The 26527-nt window shown below is 40.2% G+C and overlaps 2 protein-coding genes across 6 annotated transcripts in view; one reads left to right on the plus strand and one right to left on the minus strand.

Annotated features, from left to right (window-relative positions):
- PSME3IP1 (proteasome activator subunit 3 interacting protein 1) overlaps positions 1-7885 on the minus strand; it is a 31447-nt gene extending 23562 nt beyond the window's left edge. The window contains exon 1 of one of the 3 annotated variants that reach the window (XM_047078457.1): positions 7690-7885. The gene's annotated coding sequence lies outside the window, so the exon portion shown is untranslated. Of the gene's footprint in view, positions 1-2726; positions 3643-6475; positions 6857-7689 lie in introns of those variants that run through there. The other 2 variants (XM_047078459.1, XM_047078458.1) reach the window with 2 other exon arrangements.
- A 290-nt stretch (positions 7886-8175) lies between these two features.
- RSPRY1 (ring finger and SPRY domain containing 1) overlaps positions 8176-26527 on the plus strand; it is a 43437-nt gene continuing 25085 nt past the window's right edge. Inside the window, exons 1-2 of one of the 3 annotated variants that reach the window (XM_047078460.1) lie at positions 8176-8635; positions 20641-21145. In XM_047078460.1, coding sequence (XP_046934416.1) covers positions 20796-21145 — 350 coding nt within the window. In that variant the 5' untranslated portion in view covers positions 8176-8635; positions 20641-20795. Of the gene's footprint in view, positions 8636-20046; positions 20173-20640; positions 21146-26527 lie in introns of those variants that run through there. The other 2 variants (XM_047078461.1, XM_047078462.1) reach the window with 2 other exon arrangements.

A 26527-nucleotide genomic window follows, 5' to 3' on the forward strand; every position in this document is an offset into this window, starting at 1 on the left:
CAACTCCCACGGTCCTCCTAATCTGTCACTTTTCTGGACCAAACATCCCTAGTTCTTTTAATCTTATGAAGCAGAGAAAAATAATAGTTTCTCAAAGCAGTAAACTTATCAGATTGCATAGGATTTCAACCTGGGAAATAAATGTTAGGATGTGGCAATGCCCTGGCATTCCTACTGAATGCATCTCTCCACTCTCATTGTACGTTTTAAAAAAGGAAAGAAAGTAACATATTAATACTGAAAAAAAGTGTTCCAATAGGCAAAAACAAAACAAAACAAAACCTAGACTCGCAAATGGTTCCATCTAAATGAGAATTCAGTCTCTAAGATTTATTCTTATAAATCAAAATTAAGAAAGTAAAATCATTAATTTTCACAGCTTGTTGCATTTTTGGAAAAGGAGAACCTGTCTTCACTTTAACCAAGATCCCTGAACTCAAGGGACAAAGCCTTCAAGATACATGTGTTAAAAGATTTGAATTTGAAACAGAAACTAGAGAATCTTCCAACACTTCACTCTGGGGAAAAGACAAACCTATGGAATTCCTTATTCTCTTTCTCATCAATCTTTTTTCACTTAAGTGTTAGAATTCAACTTCTACCCAAAGGGTTGAGTCTGTGCCATTCACCATCTTTCACACCACAAGGACAAAACCAGGAATTGGAGATGGTTACCAAAACTCAAAGAAGATGAAGCAGCACGTTGAAAATGAAGCAGCACGTTGAAAAAGGGAAATTTAAAGACAATGGCTTCAGAATTTGACAGAGAAACTACCGCTCTCAATGGGATGGTTTCCCGAAAACAGAGTCAAAACGAATGAACACTTAAAAAAGCCTGCTCTTGGGGCGCCTGGGTGGCGCAGTCGGTTAAGCGTCCGACTTCAGCCAGGTCACGATCTCGCGGTCAGTGAGTTCGAGCCCCGCGTCGGGCTCTGGGCTGATGGCTCAGAGCCTGGAGCCTGTTTCCGATTCTGTGTCTCCCTCTCTCTCTGCCCCTCCCCCGTTCATGCTCTGTCTCTCTCTGTCCCCAAAATAAATAAAAAATGTTGAAAAAAAAAATTAAAAAAAAAAAAAAGCCTGCTCTTTAAAGCTAATATTATAGTCCTGATATTCCCTTGTCTCAAAATAAATTTGAAAAAGCTAGATGGCCACACCTAATTATAATGAATTTCTGAGCATTAAAGGGATACAACTAAAGCACAGATTGCTCTATCCTTTCTAGCCTTTCTACATCTTCCGCGTGTCCTCATTCCCTGGCACTTCAACCATCATTCCCTCCTTGCCTTCAACCTTGCCAGTGGCCCTCCTGGCTACTGGTCACCTTCCTATGTTAGGAGAGGTCAAAGATAGGGACAGAAAATGCTCATGAACAAGTGGCCATACTCCTGAGTATTCAGATAATGGTCAGGATATTCTCCAGAATATCCTGAAATACTCAGATTTTTTCAGGATTCAAAACTTCACTGTCAATACATACCGCCAAGAAGCAAGCTTAACTTCACACACCTTTCACCACAACTTGATCGAAGTTCCCCACTAGAAAACAAGTACCTTCTGTACCAGTCTCCTTACACAAGGCAGCGCAGGTAGCGATAAAGACTTTACAGTCTGTCTGAAATCAAGAGACCTCAGTTCTGCCAGTTACAAGCTGTATGCCCTGGGCAAGTCACTTAAGTGCTCAGAGTCTTGGTTTCCCCATCCACAGGTTGCACTTACCAGTGGGGATTAAAATAGTCCTGCACAACAGAGAGTTTCTGTGAGGATAAACAAGGTAATTCGTGCAAAGCACTTAGCACACTGTTTGACACATGCCTAAAAAATGCTTTGAAAGGTCTGCCATTACTATAAAGCACTACGCTCAGCTCTGGACTGATTATAGGAGAGAAATACTGTCTGTACTCAAGGAGTGGGGGAGAAACAGATCAGTCACGTGAACAAAGGGATTACATCAAACAGAGAAATTAGGAAAAGCTTACATGTATATATAATTTGGTAATTCTGTATTTTCCCTTTAGTTGGGTTCTCCATTTTACTGTTTTATTAGGTTAATTTAAATAAACTTGACATTGTGCTTCCACTAGTCCAGCACTATGCCAGATTCTATGAGGTGCATAGAAGAAATAAACTTTAAAAGAGTTAGTGCCCTTAAGCTAGTTAATACCAGATAATAGTGTATATAACGAATTACTACAACGAATAGTACAAGTAAGGGGCAACAATGAAGGGCATAAATACGGATCAATCTAGTTTCCCTGGCTGAAAACCTGGACATGAACCTTTTCCCTCACTGCCTTACATCTCACCAGTCACCAAGTCTGGTGTTGCTACCTCATAATGACCTCTTTTTTATCCATCTTTCCTTTTTTTCAAGAGGAGAGTCCTTTCTTTTTTTTTAGTTTACTTATTTATTTTGAGAGAGAAAGAGAGAGCTGGGGAGGGGCAGAGGGAGGGAGAATGAATCTCAAGCAGGCTCCGCACCCCCAGCACAGAGCCTGACACTGGGCTTGAACCCATGAACCGTAAGACCATGACCTGAGCCGCAATCAGGAGTCAGAAGCTCAACTGACTGAGCCACCCCGGCCTCCTGAGTCCTTTCCTTTCTAATGTCTTCTTTTCAGGGCCTCATCCCGGCAAGGGCTACTGCAATAGCCTTCCACTAGTCTCCCTGTTTCTACATTCACCCCTACTCGAGCCATTTCTAACTCTAACACGACCCCAGCACTTACCCACTGTGTTTTACCGTTTGTGACTGTTCCAACGGCTCTTTGTATTCGTAGTGCTTCTTAGCACAGTGTCTGGCATATATTAGGCAGATAATAATAAATACTTATTGAATAAACCAACCATGAAGAGGATTTCAAGAATTTATTCAGGGAAGAATGATCTCACATGAATATTCTAAGGTAATGTCCACACAAGTTACAGAAAATAGTAGATGTTACGTAAGCATTTGCTCAAGCTCCTATGTCTCACAGCGAATTCTATTCAAACACAAAATTTGGGTGGCCAGAAACACACGACCAAAAATTAAATCGCTTTCCTATATTACATAATTGATATCTTCAAGAATAACTCACTACTTTCCTTTAATTTCAACTGACTGAAAAATGCTGTTACACTGAAGAATAAGTATTTCCCACACAAAGCATTTTTCTTTGAAGAGTTCAATTTTCATTGGTTGTTTATTCTGCAAAAGAAGGTGATGAGAACCTGGAGCTCATTCACCTCCTTCTGGAAGTAGGCAAGAACTGGAAAATAAACTGTTTATTTCTAAATCCTACTGCCCTGCTAAATTTCCACGAGTCTCTTATTTTTCCCCTTTGCTAGAATAATTAAAAACAAAACACAAACAAAGCCCAGGGGCCTGGGACTGAACTATAAAGATTCATGTAGGAATGAAGAGTATTTACAACAGGAATATTCGTTTTCTTCAGTGTTTAATTTTAGAAAGAATAAATGCTGTCAACTTTCCTTTACTCACATTGCTTTTTTCCCCCGTAAGATGATTCAAGTTTAATTATCAAACTAAACACTGCATTACCTTAAAAAGGATTAAGTTCTTCAAATAGGGAATTCATGGAAAACCAAAACCATACCAAAATCACTTTGTGCAACCTTAAAAGTTACAAACTGACACTTATAAATAAATAAATAGTTTTCAAATTTGCTTGACAGCCAAAAAAACACAAAGTTCTTATACATCAGGCCAAAGTAACTGTTAAACATAGCACTTCTGTGTTTGTACTGGAGACTGTGGTATTTAATTTCCAGGTTGGAGGGACAAAATGGGCCCGGTGACACCGCATGCTATACAAGATATAAAACTTCCACTGCTGCTGCCCCCAAAGTAATTCCTACTGCTGACTTGAAAAATTATTCCATTTAGCTAGTGCCATGATACAAGTTAATGAGATCTGGTTTCCTATGGAATTGAATTTTGTGATGGCAGACTACTTAAGTGTTTACATCACTGGCCACTACACCTTTCTAATTCTAACATTAGACTGTAGTGTAAAAATACACCAGGGGGAATCAGATTTCTTTGTTATGGTGTTCTGAGGCTTCTCTTTGGGAAGCAAAAACAATAGGCCAATCCACTTTCCTTTCGCCAGTAAATATACTTAAGTCCTGCTCTTCCAACATTTTTACCCTGATGTTCAAGTCACATGGGATTTCAAAATGCAGGACAGCAATTAAGAGGAATTTGCCATCTGGCAAACTCAACTGTATTCCAAATAGATAGCTTTCTGGCCAGAAGTCACTTCTACCAAGCCACAGTAATTCAGATCAAGATGACTTTCCCTATACATTATAAAACTTCAGAGCACGACAACTTCTAACAGAGAACAAGATAAGCGTTTGTTACCAAAGTAATCCTCAATCTAACATTAAGCCTTATTTAACGCACTCCAGTAGCAAAGGAGACTAAAGGAATCTAAAAATCAGGGTACAGCATACGCAATTTTATTCATATTTAAAATGTTTATTATAAAGAGCAATTTGTCACAATCTTCTGGTTGTCCAGGCATCTAAAAAAACACATGCAATAAAAAAAATTTTTTTAAAGCAAACGTATATATACATTTATCTTTTCATAGCACAAGAACAGTCTCATCATATGTGCTTTTACCTTGAATTCATCTATATGCACTGAAAAGAAAAAGAGATCTTAAAATATTGATTCCCTTGGCTGATCATCAGTTCCTTAGTTCATGTGTGCCTCTCAGAGTATAATCACTTTCCTCACTATGTATGATTCTAATATTAGCTGTATTTTTTACACATTGTGACTCCTAAATGCCAACCAACTAGTTCATCTGGGGTTCAAAGGAAGATAAACTTTGCATTACACGAACCATACAAGGCCAACTAACCCATTCAGTGGTATTGTTGAAGTAAATCTTTACAGGGGACCTACTGCGTGCAAGGCACAGAGTGCTCGGTGCTGAAATGGCACTCTACAATTTAGCAAATGAAGAAGTTGCATTCAGTAAAAGAGATAAGGCTGGCATAAGCAATTTTAGGAGAAGAATGAGGTTAAATGCTACAAGAGAATAAATAGAAGCTAAGCACTATGGAGTTCAGAAAAGGAAGACTAAAAAAAAGTATCAGGGAAGCTTCATGTTGACAGCAGCTGTGACACTACATAGGGAAAAGTGGTGGAAGTTTAAGGTATACGGAGAAAGATCTTTAAGATTGCCTGAAATCACAAATTTCACATTCCAAAATCAACATGAAAGGGGGCTTTCATTTCCAGAAATAGTGGGCTAGGTAATAAAGACCAATCCTCTACCTCTATGACTAAACAAACAAAAAACTGGAAGAAATTTTTTAAATGATTCTTAAACAGAAAACCTAACAAGGCAGTAAAAAAAACAAACAAACAAAAAAGGCCCAAAGCCAAGAAAGGTGAAAGAAAATCAGAAATTAAACCCAACATTCAAACTGGTTTTCATCCTGAGGATTTCTCTGTCCTTGACCTTGAAAACTGCTGTTTTGATGCACTTACGAAGCAACAGAAACAAAAGTCAAAGCCAGGAGTCCACAAAAGGTGCAGAGTCTGCAACTTCTTCTTCATCTTAACCTAGTGTCCCAAAGAACTATACCATTAAGATAAAGGTGGGGGCGCCTGGGTGGCTCAGTCTGTTAAGTGTACGAGTCCTGATTTCGGCTCAGGTCATGATCTTAGGTTAGTGAGTTTGAGACCCGCGTCAGTGCAGAGCCCTCTTGGGCTTCTGTCTCTGTCTCTCAAAAATAAATAAATTTTTTTAAAAAGGTAAAGGTGAGCTGGGAGGAAAAACAGCAGCAATAATGAGCAAAAGAAACAGACTCAAAGGGAATTGACAGTGGAATTAACACATATAGATTATAAAACAATGCTTACTGCATTGAAAGAAACAAAAACCAAGCCTCTAAATTAACAGCAGACTGTGAAACAATGGCATAGCACATTTGAAAAAGGATGAAATAGAACCTCAGGAACTAAAAAACACAATAACTGAATTTAAGATGTCAATGGAAGGGTGTAATAACAGATTAGAAATAACTTGAGAATTAATGAAGAAAACATTATCCAGGATGTAGTATGGAAAAATAAAGGAGTAAGACGCATAGACAATAAAGTGAAAGGATCTGTGTTAAATCAGCAAAGGAGATAAACAATGGGGCATAGCAATATCAAATGGCCAAGAATTTTACAGAATGAAAAGAAGTCTGACAAACACCAAATCCAACAAAAACACATCCATAGTTGGATATATCGCCAGGAAAATGCAGAAAACAAAAAACAGAAAACAACTTTTAAAATACATCCTACAATAAAGAAACAGATCACATTTAAGAATGAAAACAAAGCATTTTCAAAAGGTGATCAACAGTGAATATACTGAACTTGTTTAATGCAGCTGCCCAAAAGGCACGATTACAGTATGAGTGCATGAATGGCGGAACCACGCACTTTAATTGCTTCACTTACCAGCTACGTGGATTTCAATTTCTGAGGCAGCAGCTTAACTCTAACCAAATATCAAGATTCTTAGAAGGTACAAGGGAAGACTGCTAACCAGGTAAATGGTCTTGACATAATTCTAACTGATTGTAAGGGATTAAGACACCAACACTTCAGCTGAGAAAAATATGTGGCCAGCCTCTGCTTTCAGACCCCTATAAATTGTTAACAGCTCCTCTCATGCTCCATTTGAAAGACTGTAAAAGCTGCTTTTATCTCCGCTCAATTCCTGGTTATCAAAAGGGAGAATAAACACTGATTCTTTTCAAGGATTTCAGAAGTCGTGCCCTCCAAACTATTTCATGAGGTCCCTGTTTGATATCAAGTCAAACAGCCGAACAATCAACAAATCTTACCTCACAGCTGGTATACACAAGAGGGCATTGGGAATTCTGACCACCAGGCCCGCACTTGGCTTCCCTGGGTCCCAACTGCAGACCTACTCAGTCAGACTATCTGGGGGGTAGGGTCCGAGAATCTGCATTTAAACAGGCCACAGAAGATCTCGTTTTCTACTAGATTAAAAACCACTGCTATCAACAAGTAGGTCGCCACCTTTACATCTGTGCGCATTGACAACTCACGTGAGCAAACTCTCAATCAAGATCCTTCAACCCAACCCTCAGTTAGTTTCCTTTTTTTTTTTTTTTTTTTGCGAAACGAGCACGGTGGATTGCTATCTATCAGAAGAAAACGCATTGAGCACAGCAAAAGGTGCATGGTACATAATAAATGTGTTTCCCATCCTACACTTGCACTCTGTGATTCAACCATGTCCAACCAGGCACTCCCACATCTCCTGAGTAACCTGGAGCCTTTCCAAGACCCCTGGGAGAGAGCCCGCTCCTCACTTGGAACCTGGGTGGCCCCACTTAGCAGAAACGGTGGAAGAGATCCGGCAAGAGGTGCGAAGTCCCAAGACCGCTAGAAAGGGCCGGGATCCTTCCCCCCAGACGACTTGGAGGCCCTCCCGCGGGGTTCCCTCGGCTCCCCTCAGGCTGGCCCCCAGCAAGCCCCTGGCCCCAGTGACTCAGAATACTGGGCAAGTGCGCAGACTGAGAACGGGCTTGGCCCTAAACCTCACACCAGACGTAGCCCCCCCCCCCCCCCAACACACACCCATCTCCTCAGCGAAGAAGCTGGAGCCCAGGTCTCTCTGCCAGGGCCCAGGCCGCACTCACCTACCAGCGTGCAGGAGGCTAGACCCCCTCACCTCGGCGGCGCCCACCCCAAACCGCCACCACTAAGGCCACGCGCTCTTTAGGGGGAAAAAAAAAAAAGGGAAAGAGAGAAAGAAAAAAAGAAAAGAAGGAAAATAGCCTTTGCTTTTGTATTCCTTTTGACCCTTCAGGGCTTCCTCTTCCTCACCGCCACAACAAAGTTCCGCCCCGCTTCCGGTAGCGTAACCCAATCCGCACCTTTCTTCCTCCCCAGGAGACAGATGGAAATCCGGTACCAGGAAAGCTAGCCAGAGAGACTTGATTGGGCCATTCTCACCTCAGCAAGGGGATTGGCCAGCTCGTGCTTGGGGGGCGGGTCGGGCCGGGCGATCACGTGATACCACCCCTGAAGTATGATTGGCTGTAAGGGAGAGGGCTTGCCACAGAGGAAGGGGCGTTTCCTAGGGGACTGAGGGAGGGCAGGGGCGGTACGAAGCGGGGGTGGGCCCAGCGCGTAATGGCAGCGCCGTGGCCTCGCGTCCATCTTTACCGCTCTCTCGGACCTGTCACAAAGGAGTCGCGCCGCCACCGCCGCCCCCTCCCTCGGGTGGGCCCTGGAGCTGGAGAAGTCAGTGCCGCAGCCCGGCCGCGCTGCTCTGGGAAACCACTGGGGACGCGGAGCTGGGGGGAGCCCGAGGGCTGGGGACGTCCGTGAGGGAGGGGAACAGCCGCCCGAGTCTGCGGTGGGGAGACCGGACTGGGGCTGAGGGAGACTCCGGGAAGGGGCCCGGGAGGGAGTGGCGTTGGGCAGAGCCCAGGAAACAGCCCGGAGGTTATCCACTGAGGCCCGCGCTGAAGGCGCCTGAAGAGGTACCTGGAAGAGGGTGTTCCCCCTTTAGCGGATTCGTGACCGGAGGAGGTTGTTGGGGGTCGCCCTTCCGAGGAGGCCGTGGCTAAAAGGGCCCAGGTGAGAGGCAGGTAGCTCTTGGGAGGCTCCTGATGTTTAGGGGTGCTCCTCGAGGGTGTCCTGGACGGAAGGGGTAACGGGAGGAGGCTTTGGGAGGGTTTTCTTTTGTGGAGTTTAAGGTTTAGGTGGCACGGGTGGAAGTCGGACCTTCCCCTGGGAGACATAGAAATGCCTTCGGGTCGAGAGACACCTCAGGGAGAGGGGCTAGGAGTTGGGAGCCAGAGCTAGAGGATTCTTTTACTCCGGAGGCCCGATGTGGAAAATGGGTAAGGGCCCTAGAGAGAGGTTGTTGCTGAGCGGCTCTGGAAAGAAGAGACCACCATCGGTAGGAAAGCCCGGCGGAGAATAGTGAGAGGGAAGCAGTAATGGCAAGGGTTTTCCTCTCTGGAGACCGAACCTGTGTCTCAAACACAGGATTCAGCTGCTTCTGGGCAAAGTGCAGGTGGGGTGGAGGGAAGTCCATCCTAACAGCACTGCTTGCGTGACTCTAGCTGTGGCTTTTGTTCCTACCTGGTGCCTCAGTTTCCCTGTCTTCGGGGAGGGAGAACGAGGCAGAGATGGTTCACTGAAACTGTGCAGTTCCATGCCGTAGAGCTGTCTGAATGAGGCTGGCTGCTCCCCCTTGGAGTGTTGTACTTTGAACTTCAGAAGGTTGGAAGTGTCTACGAGTGACTGAGTAGGGTCCTGCAGACGTCCAGGCCCCTCACCTACCGTGTACCGTCCTTATTAACCTCCTCGGGTCCCTTCTGTAAAATAGGGCAGTACGTGTAGATACTTTACAAACTACAAGCTGTGTGCGAGTCAAGTACTGCGATTCTACCACCAAAGGGGTTGGAAAAGAAAAGTGAAGGCACTTTCTAAACTGTAAAGCAGTATGTAGATGTAAGGGATTAGTATTAACACAATTGTTGATCACCTCTTGTACTGGGAGCCATATTGTATGAAAACCTCAAGGTTCAGAGCTTTCTAGGTCATATTATGATCTAAACCCATGGTTTCAGCCCCTGCTTAGGTAGGAGTGGAGGGATTTCCGGTTTTTTGCTCCCAGAGTTTTAATTTACTCTGAACTGCTGATGGTGCTGGCAGGAGGTAGCACTAGAATATAATCTTTTCCTTCAGAAAGTTTTTCTCTGACAGCTGAAATTTGATCTCAATATTATAAACCTCCTCCCCTTTTTCCATCTATATATTTATGGCCTTTGGATGTCTACATGTAGTGAATATCATGCTTCCTCTCTTGTGATTTTGTAAATGAGACCTCCTTTTTTCCCCCACGAATATTACGCCTTTCTGCACTCTGCGGTGGCCTCAAACTAGATTATGAGGCACATAAGCAATTGCTTTTAAATTTCTCTTCCACAATGGTTCTTTTTATTTTTCCCCATATATAGAAGTTACATTTCCTCGAATGACATCTTGCTTTGTAGCTCCCCCTATGAAGCTATAAAATACTTGAGTCCATGTATGACATTTTCCTAATATTTGGTTAATGGCGTTTGTTAGCTGGTTTTCCAGATGTTGGATAATTTGTGATTTTTGAAGTTTTTGTTGTTGTTGTTGTTTTTTAGCTAAAAGCTGGCTTGAAATTCATGTTTTTCTAATTTTATATTCCATGGGTCTTTAAAAAAAAAAAAGCACTGTGGTGATTTTATGAGCTTTCTGATTTCCCAGGATACATGTTGTCCTGACCTACTGCTTAATGTCTGTGGCCTGCTTTTGCTGTTTTCACAAACCCTTCATTATTTTTGTATTCCATGATTATTTTTAAGTTATTGATTATAGGAAATGTTCCAGCATGCTCTATGTGGACTTTTTCAGTTTGTCAACAAATGACTTTTCACCTTAGTAAATTGGCCAAGAAACAAGGGGAAATAAAAACTTAGCATTATGTATAAAAGTTTGTTATTCAATACAGCTCTGAAGTGTGTTTTGGCAAGAGAATAACAAAAAAATTGTTGTGTGTTCCTGAAGTGCATTTACTCATTTTGTTTCTACACTCATCTTAATTCAGCCTATCAGGAATTACAAAAATAAATAATTTTTTTAATGAAGTGAGAAGTCATTTTGCATCCTTTAAAATACAACTCTCCTTGATACTCTAATATCTACATAGTTTGAGAAATTATTAGGAATTCTTAAGGATGGTAATCAGTATTACGACTTCAAATTGGAAGTTTTCTGTTTCGTGATCGGATGCTTGTAAAGTAGGTGCGATAGTCACAGGGCTTAAAAAGTAAATGGAAAATCATTAGGCACCACAGATGGGAATCACAATGGAACCAGCAGTCTATATCCAGAGTTATTTGGGAGCAGTAAACTATCAGTGTAGCTTCTCTTCAAATATTTGGCATCTTCGCGTTTACCATTGAGTTTGGATAGTTTTTCCTTGTGTACAATTTTGAAAATTGAAAAACAGAATAGGAAGTGGTGAATGATAAAACTTGGGCCAAAACCATTAGAAGGAGACTTACAATTTTAGTAGTGCAAAAGAATGAATATTTTCACTTTGGTTTATCTATTCGGTGGTCAGCTTTTGAAATAGCTTTTGCAATATGATTGGGAAAAAAGGTAAAATTGTTAAATTTTACTCTCCGTGTCCATTTCAAAAGAGAATGCTTGCTGGTTAAAGATGTAAGAGCATATTTAACTATAGAAAACTGTATATAACTGTGTGATATATACAAGGCTAAATGAAGCAAACATTTTATAGTGGTTGGCTGTAAGAGAATATTTTCCTTTCTCCCTTTCTGAGCTTTTGAAAATGAAGAATGTGTTTGAAAAATTAAAGAATTGATGCACTCCAGAAGTTTGTTAATGAATGAACCGTGCATGTAACTTTCTTGTTGTTTGAAATTATTCCAGGCATAATATCATGGGTCCTATACACATCAAATAGAACGTTTGAAATACTTGACTTGGCAAGTTGATTATTACCTCGGTTTAACGTTGCAATGTAATTTTTTTCTTACCCCTTCTACCTCCGGAAGAGTTAAGTTTCTGCTCCTGGGCTCCCCTAATGCAGTGACTCTCCAAGTACGGCTCCTACCCCACCGTTCTTTGTGAGAAGTGCAACTCCTTTTTTCAGTTCTTATTGCTTCATAGTTGTTCATACTTTCATATACCTAAGGGCTGCTTATTAATAACTTATGAAGTGAATTGTTAAGAATTACTAAAATGTGTATTCATAAGCCAAAACTAGTATAGCATTAGAGTTTACTGTTGTCTCTGAGTCTGTCCTGGGAAACTTGGCAACAGTGCAAAGCTTCTTACATGTCATATGCAGAATGGGGTTCCTGCCATATTCAGGAAGGGTGCTTATTTAGGATGTATCCTCAGTATGGTCTCAAATGGATCTTGGGTTTCCATTGTGCTTCCTCTTTTCTACCCCCCTCCCCCACCTGCCATTTAAATTACTATTAGCTTCATCGTTATCTATTTAACTTATGGGCTTTTGGTTAACTTTTCACTGTGTGGTCAGGCATAGTTGTACCAAAAATGCTTTGGCTTATAATTTAAAACATGAATGTGTTGCAGCGCAGATAAATCTTCATTCCCCTTTTGCTAATTCTGGTATATATAGTCACCTAAAAACTTGGTTGTAAGAGATACTTGAAGGTCACTAAGTTCCTTTTCCACTGGAAAAACGGTCGAGGGAGAGGCCTCCTCCTAGTAGACCTAATGCTTTATCCGTAAGCTTCTATGGCATGTGCTGTGTTATGGGTCCAGCACTAGGTGTGTTGTCTGTTGCTGTCCTTTGTTCCTCTGCCAAAAACATGAGGACCTTTCTTTGGCTTTGCTTGGTGCATATAAGCATTGGATTTATATTTATTGAGTGATGTTGTCTCAGTTTTTCAAAGTGATAACTCCTTTGGAAATATTTCATTTTTACAGATTTTAGAATAAATTCACTTAAATTACTTATTGACTGCCTATTAGTTTCTAATAGGTATCCAATTGAGTATGCAATTGACTATTTAAGTAGATCTCTTTAAGGAAAGTGTTGCCATACATGCTATTGACACATTTTGTTTTCTTAATAGCAGAGAGTTCTGTAACAGTAAAGTCCTTTTCCTTCAGATTTGTGGATGATATATGTGTTTGAGTAACAGATCTATATGACTTCCTGTTATTTGGTCTCCCAGGGGGGATAAATCCCCAATAGTGTGGCGTATTACGTGTGGTTTTCCCCTCCGTACTGTAGCCATCATTAGCGCTTACCTCAGTTCTTCCTTAGCATTTCCGTTTTGGATTCAAGGCAAAATTTTCAATTCTTGAGACCAGGCAAGTATTATTTACTTGTCCTTTTTTACTATTATTTGCTTCTGGAAATTCCTTACTCTATCCCAGCCCTACATTTTATTTCTTGTTACAATTTTTGAATATTAAAAGGATTTGACTCTTCTCCTTTGTACTGTTTCAGGTCAGGGCTATCTTCTATAATTTATTCTGCTAAAAAATCTCACCTGACCACAGCCACCACTGCTACTGAGTTAAAAAGTTCCCAACGTTTTAGAAGCTTTTTCCAGCTACTCCTTCTCTACCAATTCAACCAGAAAAATTAACTACTTTTCCTCCCAAAGTTGTACTTTCTCTAACTAACCTCTGTGCATAACAGAAGTATGAAAATTACCCAGTGCTTTTCTCGGACAATGTGAAGGTTAGTTATGATCTCTGGGATAATAGTACCCTATCTGGCTTAAACTTCAAGTGGCCAGCACTAATGCAGATAGTTTTGGACACCTGGTTGACATGTAAAACTATCTTACCAGAGCTGCTTTTCCTTTTGGGGGAAAAGTGAAGTCCCAACCAAATATTTCACAATCTTCCCCCCTCACCCCCACCCCCACCACAGAATATCAGATGCTTTTGAGTCTAGAGAAAAACACTCTTGTTAAAATGTCTTTAGGTGGTTTCTGTTTCAACTTGTAAGTATACTCTTGACATATAATACACTTTTCTTATCTACTTATTGTACAACTAAATAACCTTGTTGACCTCCAACTTTTCCCCATTTAGACACAGTCTTCAAAAAAAAAAAAGTTATGGTCTTTGGGCTGTTCTGTAGAATATTTTAAAAACAAAAATATTTGAGTAAGGTTGTCTACCTTTGAGTTACACAGGTGTATGCATTTGACAAAACTTGGCACGTATATTCTTAAGACTTGTATCTTTCATTATGTGTAGGTTTAACCTCTGAAAACATATTGAAGGCCAGTTAGTGATATACATGCTGAATTATTTAGGGAGCCAGTATACTAATACCTGTGATTTACTTTGAAATGCATCAAAAACAGATGGATTGAGGATAGGTGTGTGATAAAGCAAGTATAGTAAAATGTTATTGTTAGAATGTAGATGGTGGGTATGTAGGTGTTCACTGTAAAATTCAACTTTTCTGTATGTTTGAAGCTGTCTATAATAAAATGTCGAGGGCGCATTAAACATGACACTGGACGCTATCCCTGGTCCTATGCATATTCACTATCTTAGGATAAAATCCAAAACTTGATCTAATGAAAGAAAACCATTCAAATTTTCAATGTATTACATGTTGTTACTCTTCATGCTATAGGATTTAGTCTTTGAGAATTGGGGAGTGGCTTGGAAAAAATTACTGCATCCTGGAACACTGTTTTGGAATGATGAGGTGAAGATGACAGCAATGGTAATTTCATGCCCAAAGTGTGTTTTTTCTTCCTATAGCCATTCATTTAACCAGCTTCTCCCTTCTTGGCAGCATAATCCTGAAGTCTTATTTTCAGAGAAAAGAAAGTATTCTTAATGTCACTGAGCTTTATTATGATTGAATGCAAGCAAATATTTGAAGAGATGAATCATTGATTCCTGGACCATCGTCAGACAGAGTTAGATCAGTTGGCCACATGTCTCTGTGGTGGATAGTTTATGATGGTGGAGGTCTGTGTTTTGAGTACCAGACCTCACTGCCTTAACACTGAACTTTCTGAGAGCCCAAGTTTGATTTCTTTTTCCCTTTCAGAGCAGCGCTAAAGTAAATAAAATGTAAAAATCTAATAAATCATAAATGACATAGAAATGGAAAGAATAGTTGTTACTTTATTTTGTAAAAGGAAATGTTTTATAATTATGCACTTGCAGCAAAATGGCTATGAACAGTATAATGATTTAAAACGCATTATCATTTAGATGGTAAAAAGTGTCTCTACTAAGCAATGGCATCCAGTGGCATCATTATAATTTAATCAGTTGGTGGTTGCCACGTCAGTTGATGACTGCTACAGCCACAGATCTAGTCCTTGTGTATATTTAAATTATGTGACTAGCTTTTTTTGTTCTCAAAATCGAGCCAACCATCTAATGCTAAGTAGTCATCAAAGTTATGTGGAAGTATATAGGTATTTGAGATGTTTTGCCTTTACATAATCTCTATTCTTATTCATTTTCCATTTCATTCAGTCTGTCAACCATTGAATGACATTACCCATCAGCAGGGTACCATCTCGATTCATGATGCTTCATAGGGTGGGTCTGTTGGGAAAAATAGGGAGCTATTTTATTCATTATGTCAATATGTACTGTATATAATCATTAATGAATGTAACTGTACTCTAATGCCTTTTTTGGCTGCCTTCTCCAGAAGGCTAAGTTCAAAGATAGTATCAGTTCATTTTTCTGGAAAGGGAGATTAACTTTTTTGACCTCAGAAGAATCACTCTGTAGTGTTTCAATTTGTTCCTTCATCCAGTTAGTAGGTCCTACCTATTGTGACACATTTCTGTGTTAGGTTCTATAGCACAGTGATTTCCAAACCTGACCACCATCAGAATCAACTGGAGAATTTGAAGAAAATAGTTGCTTGGGTCACATCCTAGAAATTCTGATGCTGGTGATTTGGAGTGGAACCAGGAATTTGCATTTTAAGAAGTACTTAAGCAATTCTAATGGACATTGCCTTTGGGATGATTAAGCTACAATCCCTTCTAAGGTTCTTTGTCTAAAAGTATGGATAAGTAAAAATTATTTTAGTACAGGGTAGATGATAACTATAAAAGATAACTTCTTTGGTTATCTTAGTGCTGTTTGTTTCTTTGTTTAAAGTTTATCTCGAAAGAGAGGGGAGGGCAGAGAAAGAGGATCCCAAGCAGGCTCTGCACTGTCAGCGCAGAACCCCACGCCAGGCTTGAACCCACAAACTGTGATCATCACCTGAGCTGAAATCAAAAATTGGATACTCAGCTGACTGAACCACCCAAGTGCCCCACAGTTATCTTAGTGCTCTTTTTTTTTTTAAATTTTTAATGTTTATTTACTTTTGACGGAGAGAGAGAAAGACAGAGGGAGAGCAGGGGAGGGGCAGAAAGAGAGGGAGACACAGAACCTGAAGCAGACTCCAGGCTCTGAACTGTCAGCACAGAGCCCGACGCAGGGCTCAAAACCACGAACCGTGAGATCGTGACCTGAGCCGAAGTTGGACACTCAACCGACTGAGCCACCCAGGCGCCCTTCTTAGTGCTCTTAAATCAGGTCTTACTCCAGAGTCCCCACATCCCAGATTATTTAGTCACTCATTTTATAATAACATCTTGCATTTTTGGATCCAGTGTAAGTGTAAGGCTCTGTGCGACATGTTTTACATGCACTATTCCATTTAATCCTCACAGTAGTACTGTGTAAGAACTATTATTATCTCCATGTTTTAAAGTGTGTCAATAGTCAGGGTACTTAGAATGCATAGCTGTAAATATTGCAGAGCTGGGACCTGCGCCCAGTCTTTCTGACTGCAAAGCCCCGTACCCTGTACTGGAGGTGGCCTCTGGCATCCTGTATAAGATCTGTAGGCTGAGTGTTACTGTCTTAAAACAATGGTCCTTCGGAAGAGGACCACATAATGATTTTTGGAATGAGATAAAACAAAGCTGTGTAAAGTGTAATTGTTTAACTTCATTACCTCGTCTTTTGCCTAAAGTATTCACAATTTGTTCTGTGAGAGAAGTATAACAAGTGGCAATGATTTCCTGATAAAACCTATATGTTCTTTAGTACTGAATAAATCTAAAAGATCATACCCTTTGTTCACTTATGTCCCCTGCCTTTAGATGTGACCCTTAAAGATTCTCTGTATGTTCATTTCAGAAGTTTTTTAAAGATACCAGCTCTTTTTTTTTCTTGTCTGTTTATGATTTCCCCCACCTAATTAGCCTCTTCTTTACACCTGGTCTTTAATTAAAGAGAAAGTCTTTAATTTTAAAATATTTGAAAACTTTATTTTTTTACTCCCATTTCCTCCTATGACAGATTTTGTAGTTGGCATCATTTTGGGGTCATTTGGGGAAAATGACTCCTTTGGAAGAACTTGACCTGAACTACACTTGAGTTCAGTATGAAAATAAGCAAAAGCTCACTGAATTCTTGTCATCTTCCTCCAAATTTAGTCAGATTTTTATAAATACCTATAGGTACTGGATATCTTCCCTTTACTTTAGAACAGTACTAAAAGGAAATCTGCATAGATTAATTATTCTATATCCAGTTTAGCAAAACATTTTTGGATAGAATGAAGTTTAAGACTTTGAGATTCAACAAGCTTTTTTTTTTTTTTTAACCCACTGTATTTCTCAGAAGCATTCCCATCATTTCTTGTTAATCTAAATAGCTTTACAAGTGATGGCATTAAACTGTAATTGTAGGATTCTCTGTTCTCTCCCAACACTTTTTCTGAGACTTAATCTCAACTGACATTCTCAAATCATTACCAGTTTTTTAAAATGCCTGATTGGTCTTCCTTCCACAGTTATGCATTCCCCAATTTAATGTGTCTGAATGGACTGAATCTTATTTACATGACACGCCTATCCCAACTTCCATATTGATCATCTGGAAAGGCTCAGGAGCTTTAGAGAAGCCAGTAGAATTCCCTCTGCTCCAGTAACCCCAACACCACGGAGCAGTTCAGGGTAAGAGAGCACTTGGCCAGGAAATGAAGCATTACCAAATAGAGTTCCCTTGTATTGAATCCTGGACCACTCCCACTACCGTCCCCGAAGTATTAGTTGGTTTAGACACAGATTTTTATGGCCTAGTGGGTAAGAAACTATGACAATCCAGAGTATGGATTTTGATACAGACTTAACTGGGATGAGGAGTAGTTTTAGATATACTGGTATAGAAAGATGTGCTGTTGGTGTGCCTGGGTGGCTCAGTTGGTTAAGCATCCAACTCCTGATCTCAGCTCAGGTCATCTCCCCCATTCATGAGATCAAGCCCTGCATCAGGCTCTGTGCTGACAGCATGGAGCCTCCTTGGGATTCTCTCTCCTTCTCTCTGCCCCTCCCCCACTCATGCTCTCTTTCTCAAATAAACAAAAAAATGTATTGTTAAGAAGAAAAAAAGCAAACCTCAGATGTTTATGGCATCATCCTATTTAAGTTAAAAAATTGGCGGGGGGGGGGTGCACCCGGGTGGCTCAGTTGGTTAAGCATTTGACTTCAGCTCACATCTTGATCTCATGTTCTCGAGTTCGAGCCCTGCTTTGGGTGAGGTAAAGCCCCACATCGAGTGAGCACGAGCCCCACTTCAGGTGAACCCCACTTCTCTTTCCCTTTCTCCTCTGCCCCTCATGGGATATTTTTTTCTCTCCCTGCCCCCCATCCCAGCCCTTTGCTCACTTGTGGCCTCTCTCTTAAAAAATAGTTGTTGTTTTTAAGTATAGTAGTGTGCAAACAGACACATGAAGCTTTCAGCAGGGGTTACCTCTGGGAAAGGAATGGACTATGCAGAAGAGAGGCTTTCACTTTTCTGTAGACTGTATGCAGCATTTCAGTCTTAAAATGAAAGTGCATCCATCTTTTGTTTTAAAAAGTTAACAGATGGGGTGCCTGGATGGCTCAGTTGGTGAAGTGTCCGACTTCAGCTCAGGTCATGATCTCATGGTTCATGGGCTCGAGCCCCATATCGGGCTCTGTGCTGACAGCTCAGAGCCTGGAGCCTGCTTCAGATTCTGTCTCCGTCTCTCTGCCTCTCCCCCACTCCTGCTTGCTCATGCTCGTGCTCTCTCTCTTTCTCTCTCTCAAAAATAAGTAAGCATTAAAAAGTTAACAGATAAAAAACTTTTAATATAATTCTTTGATATTTCATGGGAGTGCTCTAGTGGCATATCAACTGGGCAGACCTATCAGAAAACGTTGGGTTCTTTACCCGCTTCGTCTGAATTGTTCCAACAGTGTCTTCTCTGAAATTTCTGTGAGAAGGGCTGGAGCACTGCTTCTTAAATATGTTACTTTTTGGTCTTAGCAGCATAGTTTATAAGATCAATAGAAATTTATAGCAGGGACCCTTTTAAAGCCTTATTTCTGATTTGTCTCTTGTCCTTTTAAGCATTGAGAGCTCTTAATTATCTACTCTCTGAGGGGAATTGTATGTATACCATGGTCCCTGCAGTAATGGGAATGGTATTCAACTCTTTGTTGATTCTCTTTTAAGAAGCTGTTTCCAGCAGAGTCCTTGTCTCATGCTCCTACCTATACTTCAGTCACATCCTTTTAAGTATAACATCCAAATTTTAAAGACAGCCTGACTGGGGAGAACCAAAATACCTATGGTATTACTTGGCTCAGCCATTGCTATCTTGCTAGTCTGGAGAGAGATACTGTCTGTTAACTCTCTTCTTTCTTCCCATCCCTCCCTCCTCTTCCTTCTGTTGTCCCTCCCTCTATGGGTTATATTAGATTATTATATGTATGAGTAAAGGCTTTCTATCTCCATCTATCTTCTATCTCCATCTCCTTTCCTTTAGTTTTCCCCCATGAAGAGTAATTAAACTAGGCAAATATTTAAAAGAATTTGCTGCAAATCTGTCCCAATAATGGAGTTAATTTTTCTCTTGCTTTTCTCTTGCTCCATTGAATTAACACATTTTATTTATAGCTATTCCTGAGCCAGTGCTCAATATACACAGATTTAATTGTAAATAACCAAATGTTGAGAGTACACACTAGTCTCTATTCCTTATATGTCCATTTTGTCCTTATGGGTCTTGTCTCTGGGTCTTGGCATGATTTTTTACTTTCTATTGCCAACCCCCTCCCACTTCTGTTTTCTTCTTCCAAATCCTTTCTAGACCTAACCAGATTTTCTTAGTTTAATGAGGAGGTGGTTCTATCATTAGGTTTTTGTTGATGACCAGACTGTATGGGATGAGAATTGCCATCCATGAATTCCTGGAGGGCAGGGACTGTGCCTTGTTCATTTTTATTCTCCCAGTGCCAGCATGGTGTAGGCATAGGGTGCCTAGTCAGTATTTTTAGACAAAGATCATGGGTGTGCTCTTTCTTAACTTAGTAGCAGCAGACATATTGTACAAAAAACTCATCGTTGTGAAAATGTAACTTTGTAATGTATATTTGCCTCTCTCCAAACAGTCTTGCTGACATAACAGAAAAACTTTGTAACTGCTTGTATGATTTCTGTAAATTCTCAAGAGTGCCTCCAAATGGGAAAGTGTACAGTTTGGTGATTGCATTCAAGTGAAACACTCTACTCTTTATTCTCCTTGATATCAAGTGGGTGCTAGCATATTTGTATCATAACTTTTTTTTAACAATAAGCATCTGTAATTAGATAGTTTATTTGAAATATTAACTTTTCTCATACATTTAAATTTAAAAAGGAAACAGTTCTTTTTTTTTTTTTTAATCCATTAAAGGAGTCTTTGCAACAACGGCACACATTCTTCTAATGTATTTCTGCATAGGTAGAACCATGCATATGGATTTTGGGGGGGAAAATCAGTGGTAATTTGTGTGGTTTACAAGGATATGGTTTAGCAATCAACTTTATGTTGTAATGCTAAAAAGAAGTTCTTGATTGTAATTCCCTTATGTAAAGGTACCTCTTTGTGTCGGAAACCTATAAAAATAACCAGAGATGATTTCCCACTATAATCCTATGCCTATAAAATCAAACTTAGAAACTGTGAGTAATTAAATGACCAAGAATCTTTGATGCATTTTTCTTTTCTTCTCTTTTAGAACTGCCACTGGATGACCCAGATTCCCTGTAATTGATAATGTTGGAGATCGGTTCTGCAACTTTCTTCCATATTCGTTTGTTAAAAACAAATAGAATGCAAGTTCCTCCACTCCAGATTATGAAAACAGTACTTGGAAAACTGAAAACTATCTAAATGATTGTCTTTGGTTGGGCCGTGTTCTTAGTGAGCAGAAGCCTTGGCCAGGGTCTGCTGTTGACTCTTGAGGAGCACATAGCCCACTTCCTGGGGACTAGAGGTGCCACTGCTACCATGGGTAATTCCTGTATCTGCCGAGATGACAGTGGAGCGGAAGATAGTGTTGACACCCAGCAGCAACAAGCCGAGAACAGTGCAGTACCCACTGCTGACATGAGGAGCCAACCCCGGGACCCTGTTCGGCCACCAAGGAGGGGCCGAGGACCACATGAGCCAAGGAGAAAGAAACAAAATGTAGATGGACTAGTGCTGGACACACTAGCAGTCATACGGACTCTTGTAGACAAGTAAGTATCTGACTCCTCGCCACCTCCTATGAGATGACAGCGTTCTATAGGAACCATAACCTTTGACTCCTTCACTTCATTAGGATCTCTTCACCAAGCCTTGAGCTCATAAGGCAAGGGAGAATATTTTATTTCTCCTCTGATGGCAGAGTAAATTATAAGCTTTGATATTTTTACTTGCTAACATCTACTCCTGTTTGGAAGTATCTAAACATTTCAATAGCAGAAAACACAAAGCTATGATCTTTATTAGGGAATGTAGTAAATAGGGAGCGAGTTTGTGTTGCAAGCTACAATAGGAAATGGTTTCACAAAGACTGATTCTTATCTTGCTTGCCTATCTACGCCACAGACCAGAGATTCAAGATGAGTTATTTTTCTGAGAGCATGGCTGTGTGCACTTTCTGTTGGCGATGTAGGGACAGAGATCAAGGAAAGCGTTCGTCCTCCTCTCTTTTTGTATCCCTTATTTGGCCATCTTAGATCCATTTGGGAAGCTTGTAAATTGAAACTGCAGGGCACACCTGTACGTGTTTTGTTTCTCCCCTGCTTTGTCTAACTATATGTATGAAATCCCAGATTGAATAACAGTGAAATGAAAGAACATTGTTCAAGTTGAAAAAATATTTTAACTTAACTGCAGTTCAGTAGTTAGGAGCAAAAGTTTTAGAACCATGATCAACCAAGTTTCAAATTTCGGCCCAGCCCCTTGACTAGCTACATAATAGTGGGTGAATTAATTCTCTAAGCCTCAGGTTCCTCATCTATAAGAGGGAAATTATGTCTTTCTTACAGAGATTATCATAATATATGTAAAGCTTCTAGAATAGTGCCTTACACGTAACAATCACTCAGTAGATGATAGTATTTTTTTTTAATGCTTATTTATTTTGAGAGAGAGAGAGGGAGCACAAGCAGGGGGGAAGAGCAGAGAGAGAGAAAGAGAAAGAGAGAGAGAGAGAGAGAGAGAGAGAGAGAGAATCCCAAGCAGGCTCCACACTGTCAGCACAGAGCCTGACACAGGGCTCGATCCCATGAACTTCGAGATCATGAGCTGAGCTGAAATCAAGAGGAGCCAGACATTCAACCGAGCCACCCAGGTGCCCCAACTTTTTTTTAAAGTTATATCTGGGTTCTTTTTGCCTCAGGCTCTGCTAGTAAATTTAAGTATCTAAATATTTGATAATCACTTTTATAAAACCTAGTTTTAATTCCTCAAAATTATAGCGTTAAGCAAGGTATACCTGTGCATATTATTCTGAGGGGAATTTTTTCCCTCATAGAAATAAATTTAGTTTGTACATCTTAATATCTGCTGTAGAACAGGCCGGGGAAAGGAGGTTCTTACAAATCTTCTCCATAACCAATTCGGAAAGGTCTTCCTAACATTAATACCAGCCTTTGAAGCAGTTCTGATATCTGACTCAATTTTGTTTATACTGTGGATAGACTCTTTTTATTTCTTTTTTTAAATTACTTATATTGTAGTTAATATACAGTACAACATTGGTTTCAGAGGTAGAATTCAGTGATTCATCATTCACATTCAACACCCCGTGCTCATCACAACTGCCCTTCTTAATACTCACCACCCATCTAGCCCGTCTCCCACCCACCTCCCTTCATCAACCCTCAGTGTGTTCTCTGTCAGTTAAGAGTCTCTTGTAGTTTGTTTCCCTCTCTTCTCTTTCCCTGCCCTTCCTATATATCCATCTGTTTTATTTCTTATATTACACATATGAGTGAAATCATGTATTTTTCTTTCTCTGATTGACTTTCTTCACTTAGCATAATATATTCTAGCTCCATCCACGTCATTGCAAGTGGCAAGATTATTATTTTTGATGGCTGAGCAATATTCCATTGTATATATACATCTTTATTCATTCAACAGTCAAGGGACATTTGGGCTGTCTCCATAATTTGGCTATTGTTGATAATGCTGCTAGAAGCATTGGGTTGCACGTACCCCCTTGGAATCTGTATTTTTGTATCCTTTAGGTAAATACCTAATAGTGCAATTGCTGGGTCATAGTTCTGTTTTTAGTTTTTTTGAGGAATCTCCACACTTCTTTCCAGAGCGGCTGCATCAGTTTGCATTCCCACCAGCAGTGCAAGAGGGTTTCCCTTTCTCTGCATCCTCACCAACACCTCTTGTTTTGTTGTTAATTTTATGAATTTTAATGCTCATATGTTTGTAGAAAATATTTATTGAATAGAAATCTATGCCATTTACATCCCTCAAACTCAGTCAAGAAGGTAGAAACTGTTATTTAAAGTTTTTTCATGGTGCCTGTTTTTTTTTGTTTGTTTTGTGTTGTTTTTGAGAGACAGCACATGCAAGCGCGTGAGCAGGGCAGGAGCACAGGGAGAGAGAATCTTAAGTAGACCTGCACCTGGGGGGTGGGGGTGGGGTGCACACACACAAGGCTCCATCTCACAACCCTGTGAGGTCATGACCTGAGCTGAAATCAAGAGTCGACGCTTAACTGATTGAGCCACCCAGGTGCCTCTCTGCATGGTGACATTTAAAACATACTATAAAATTATAATGAAAAGTTTCCCTTCCCAAATAAGGAAACCACAAGCAGTGTTATTTAAGCCCATTCGAGAAGTACAGAATAGGCTTTGCCGTATTTTTTAAGAAAGTGATTAAGACAGTATGGAAGCAGAGTAGGAGATTTATCTCCAATCTTTTAGAAAATATTACACATTATAAGTGAACTTGTTGATGAAGCAACTAATTCACTAACCTGAGGCAAATAGCGTACATTTGAGTAATAGGGTCATCTTTACCGTAAACCTGCTTATACCAAATTATAGCTAGAACTCTTCTGAGAATGAGCAAATAAGGCAGATGTAGAGCAAGTGTGACGGGACCTGTTCGAGAAGCTAATGGCCAAACAGCGTTCAGACAGTTACAAACATAGTCACTGTAGCTTGTTTTTCAGAAACTACTAAAGGAGAAGAATTTCATACCTATAAAGTTTATAAGGCTGTTAAAACTAACCGTGGAAGATAGGACTGATGGACTTGGTAAGAATATACCTAAAAGGATGTATGCAGATGTCACAATTCTAGAATAATTGGTATTGATTGTTCCCCTCATTCTGCTTGTTACTTAGGAAAGGATGATGTTGATCTGAGAGAGGGGAGCAGTTTCTAAAGCTGTAGTGAGAGGCTTATATAGGAAACACACTTTAAATATACTTAAAGTTGTTTTGAAGTTCTCTTATTTGCATTTTTTTTTTTTTGGTAGTGACTTTATCCTCAAATTGTCAGTGGTATTAATATTATTCTCATATAGTTTGGGACTTTAAGTTACAGACTCCTCCTGATGGAAGTTTTTTCCTCACTGTGTGTGTGTGTGTGTGTGTGTGTGTGTTCTGTCTTCCTCTCTGTCATTCTGTCTCTCTTCCTGTCATTTTTGCTGTTATCTCCATCTACCTTCAGTCTACGACTTAACCTAAAACTGGCAGGTCTGCGTTCCCATAGCCTGAGTCCTGCTACATGGCTTTCTTTGCCTTTTCTGTCACTGGAGACTTGCAGCTTGATATCAGTTGTAGGTCAGATTGTCATTCCTAACTTTCTTCCAACTTCTTTCACTGAGAGGGGAACCCCATCTGAGCTTCACTTCCTGAGTCTGTTCCATCCCTTGCACAGGTGTGGTTTTGGTCCCCATTACCTACCCTGCAGGCATAGAGCTTCTGGTCACCTCTGTCTAGTTCCAGACAGTGAGCCCCATTGTCCTGCAGCTTTAGCTCCTGCGTCCCACCAGGAATTTCTGCTGCATTTCTGTTCCACAGAGAAGTTTATCTTGTTTTTTGAATGTAAGGATGTGTGTGTGTGTCCTTAAAGTGCATCTGTGTAGAATCGAGGTGTTGTAGTCCTCATTGGTCACTGACTCTACCACATTTTTATTATTCTTTCCTTTTTCCCTAATCCTGTTGTCTCCTTTGCCTGACCCACTAACCAAATATCAATGGGTAACCATTCTCGTGAATTTAAGGTTATTTTCTTCCAATCTGCCTGCCATATGTATGTTTGTGTCTCTATAGGAAGTTTATAATAGTATTTTGTGTGTGATTTTAAAAACTTACATAAGTGATACATAAATCTTTGTTTTTAACTTCTGTCAACATTATTTGAGACCTATGTTGCTGTGTATCAAGCTACAACTGCTTCTGAGTCCTGCAGATTATTCCTTTGTATGTTTGAAAGTCTGCTATTTTGTTATCCTGTTATCTGGTGATGGTCACTTACATTGATTCCAAATTTTGTTCCTACAAATAGCATCATGACAAATAATCTCCTACACATCTATTACCTGTGTTAATAGTTTCTCTGGCATTGTTGGGACATTTAATTTCATTATTGCCAGATTGCTCTCCGGAAATATTTGTAATTGGTCAGCTACATCATTTAAGACAAATCTTTTGAATGGTTATTTGTTATTTCTTCTGAGAGAGATTGAGAAAGAGAGTGTGTGTGTGCGCATTCAGGGGAGGGGCAGAGAGAGGGAGAGAGAGAATCCCAAGCTCCATGCTGTCAGCTCAGAGCCCCATGCAGGGCTAGATCTCACAAACCATGAGATCATTACCTGAGCTGAAATCAAGGGTCTGATGCTTAAGGAACTGAGCCACCCAGGTGCCGCTAAGGCAAATCTTCTAAATGATAATTTTCCCTTGTTATGGAAAGGTACAGGGTATGTCAGATAACCAGTACCTAATGAGTACCTGAAATTAACTTAATAATTTCCATATCATAAGAGTATTCTGAGGATTAAATGATTGAAAACAATAGTTTTTACAGGTTTCTTCATAGTAAAGCAGAGAGCCACGATATGTAAATAAACCTGAATTAGATCTAAGTAATTAGATTTATCATTGTTTGATGGAAAATATTTCGTTCATTAGTGAAGTTCCCCTAAAGCACTTCCTTAAGATTCCTGGGATCACAGATTGAAAACCCACTAAATTACAGTTTATAATGCCATTTTAGAGCATCATCTACAATATTAAATATCTCCTTGATTAAGTTTGGTTTCTTTTTCTTCTGCCATTTTATGAAACTTAAGCAAATAGTGTTATCTCCCAGAAGAACACTTAAAAATGAAGACGTTTATGTAGGCGCTTTCTTCCATAAATCCTCAGTTGAGATTGTAATCTCCCTTCCTGGTGTTTCTTTGAGGTAAGTTGGAGGAAGATGATTTGGGCCTCCCTAGCTCATCTTGGTTGGCATTGGTCCTCTAGAGAAAGCTGAGTAGTTCTGTGGTCTCCAGTTCTAGTCCCATGCTTTTGCTCCAGGCCATGTGGTGGTCCGTGCCTATGCCCTCCCGCCCCTTTTATTTGTGGGCCATCACAGATGATGGTCTTGGTCTTG

This window comes from Lynx rufus, unplaced genomic scaffold, assembly GCF_022079265.1.
Source record: "Lynx rufus isolate CCGP_SWC_20201006 ecotype Redwood Valley unplaced genomic scaffold, mLynRuf1.p SCAF_16, whole genome shotgun sequence".
NCBI classification, from domain to species: domain Eukaryota; kingdom Metazoa; phylum Chordata; class Mammalia; order Carnivora; family Felidae; genus Lynx; species Lynx rufus.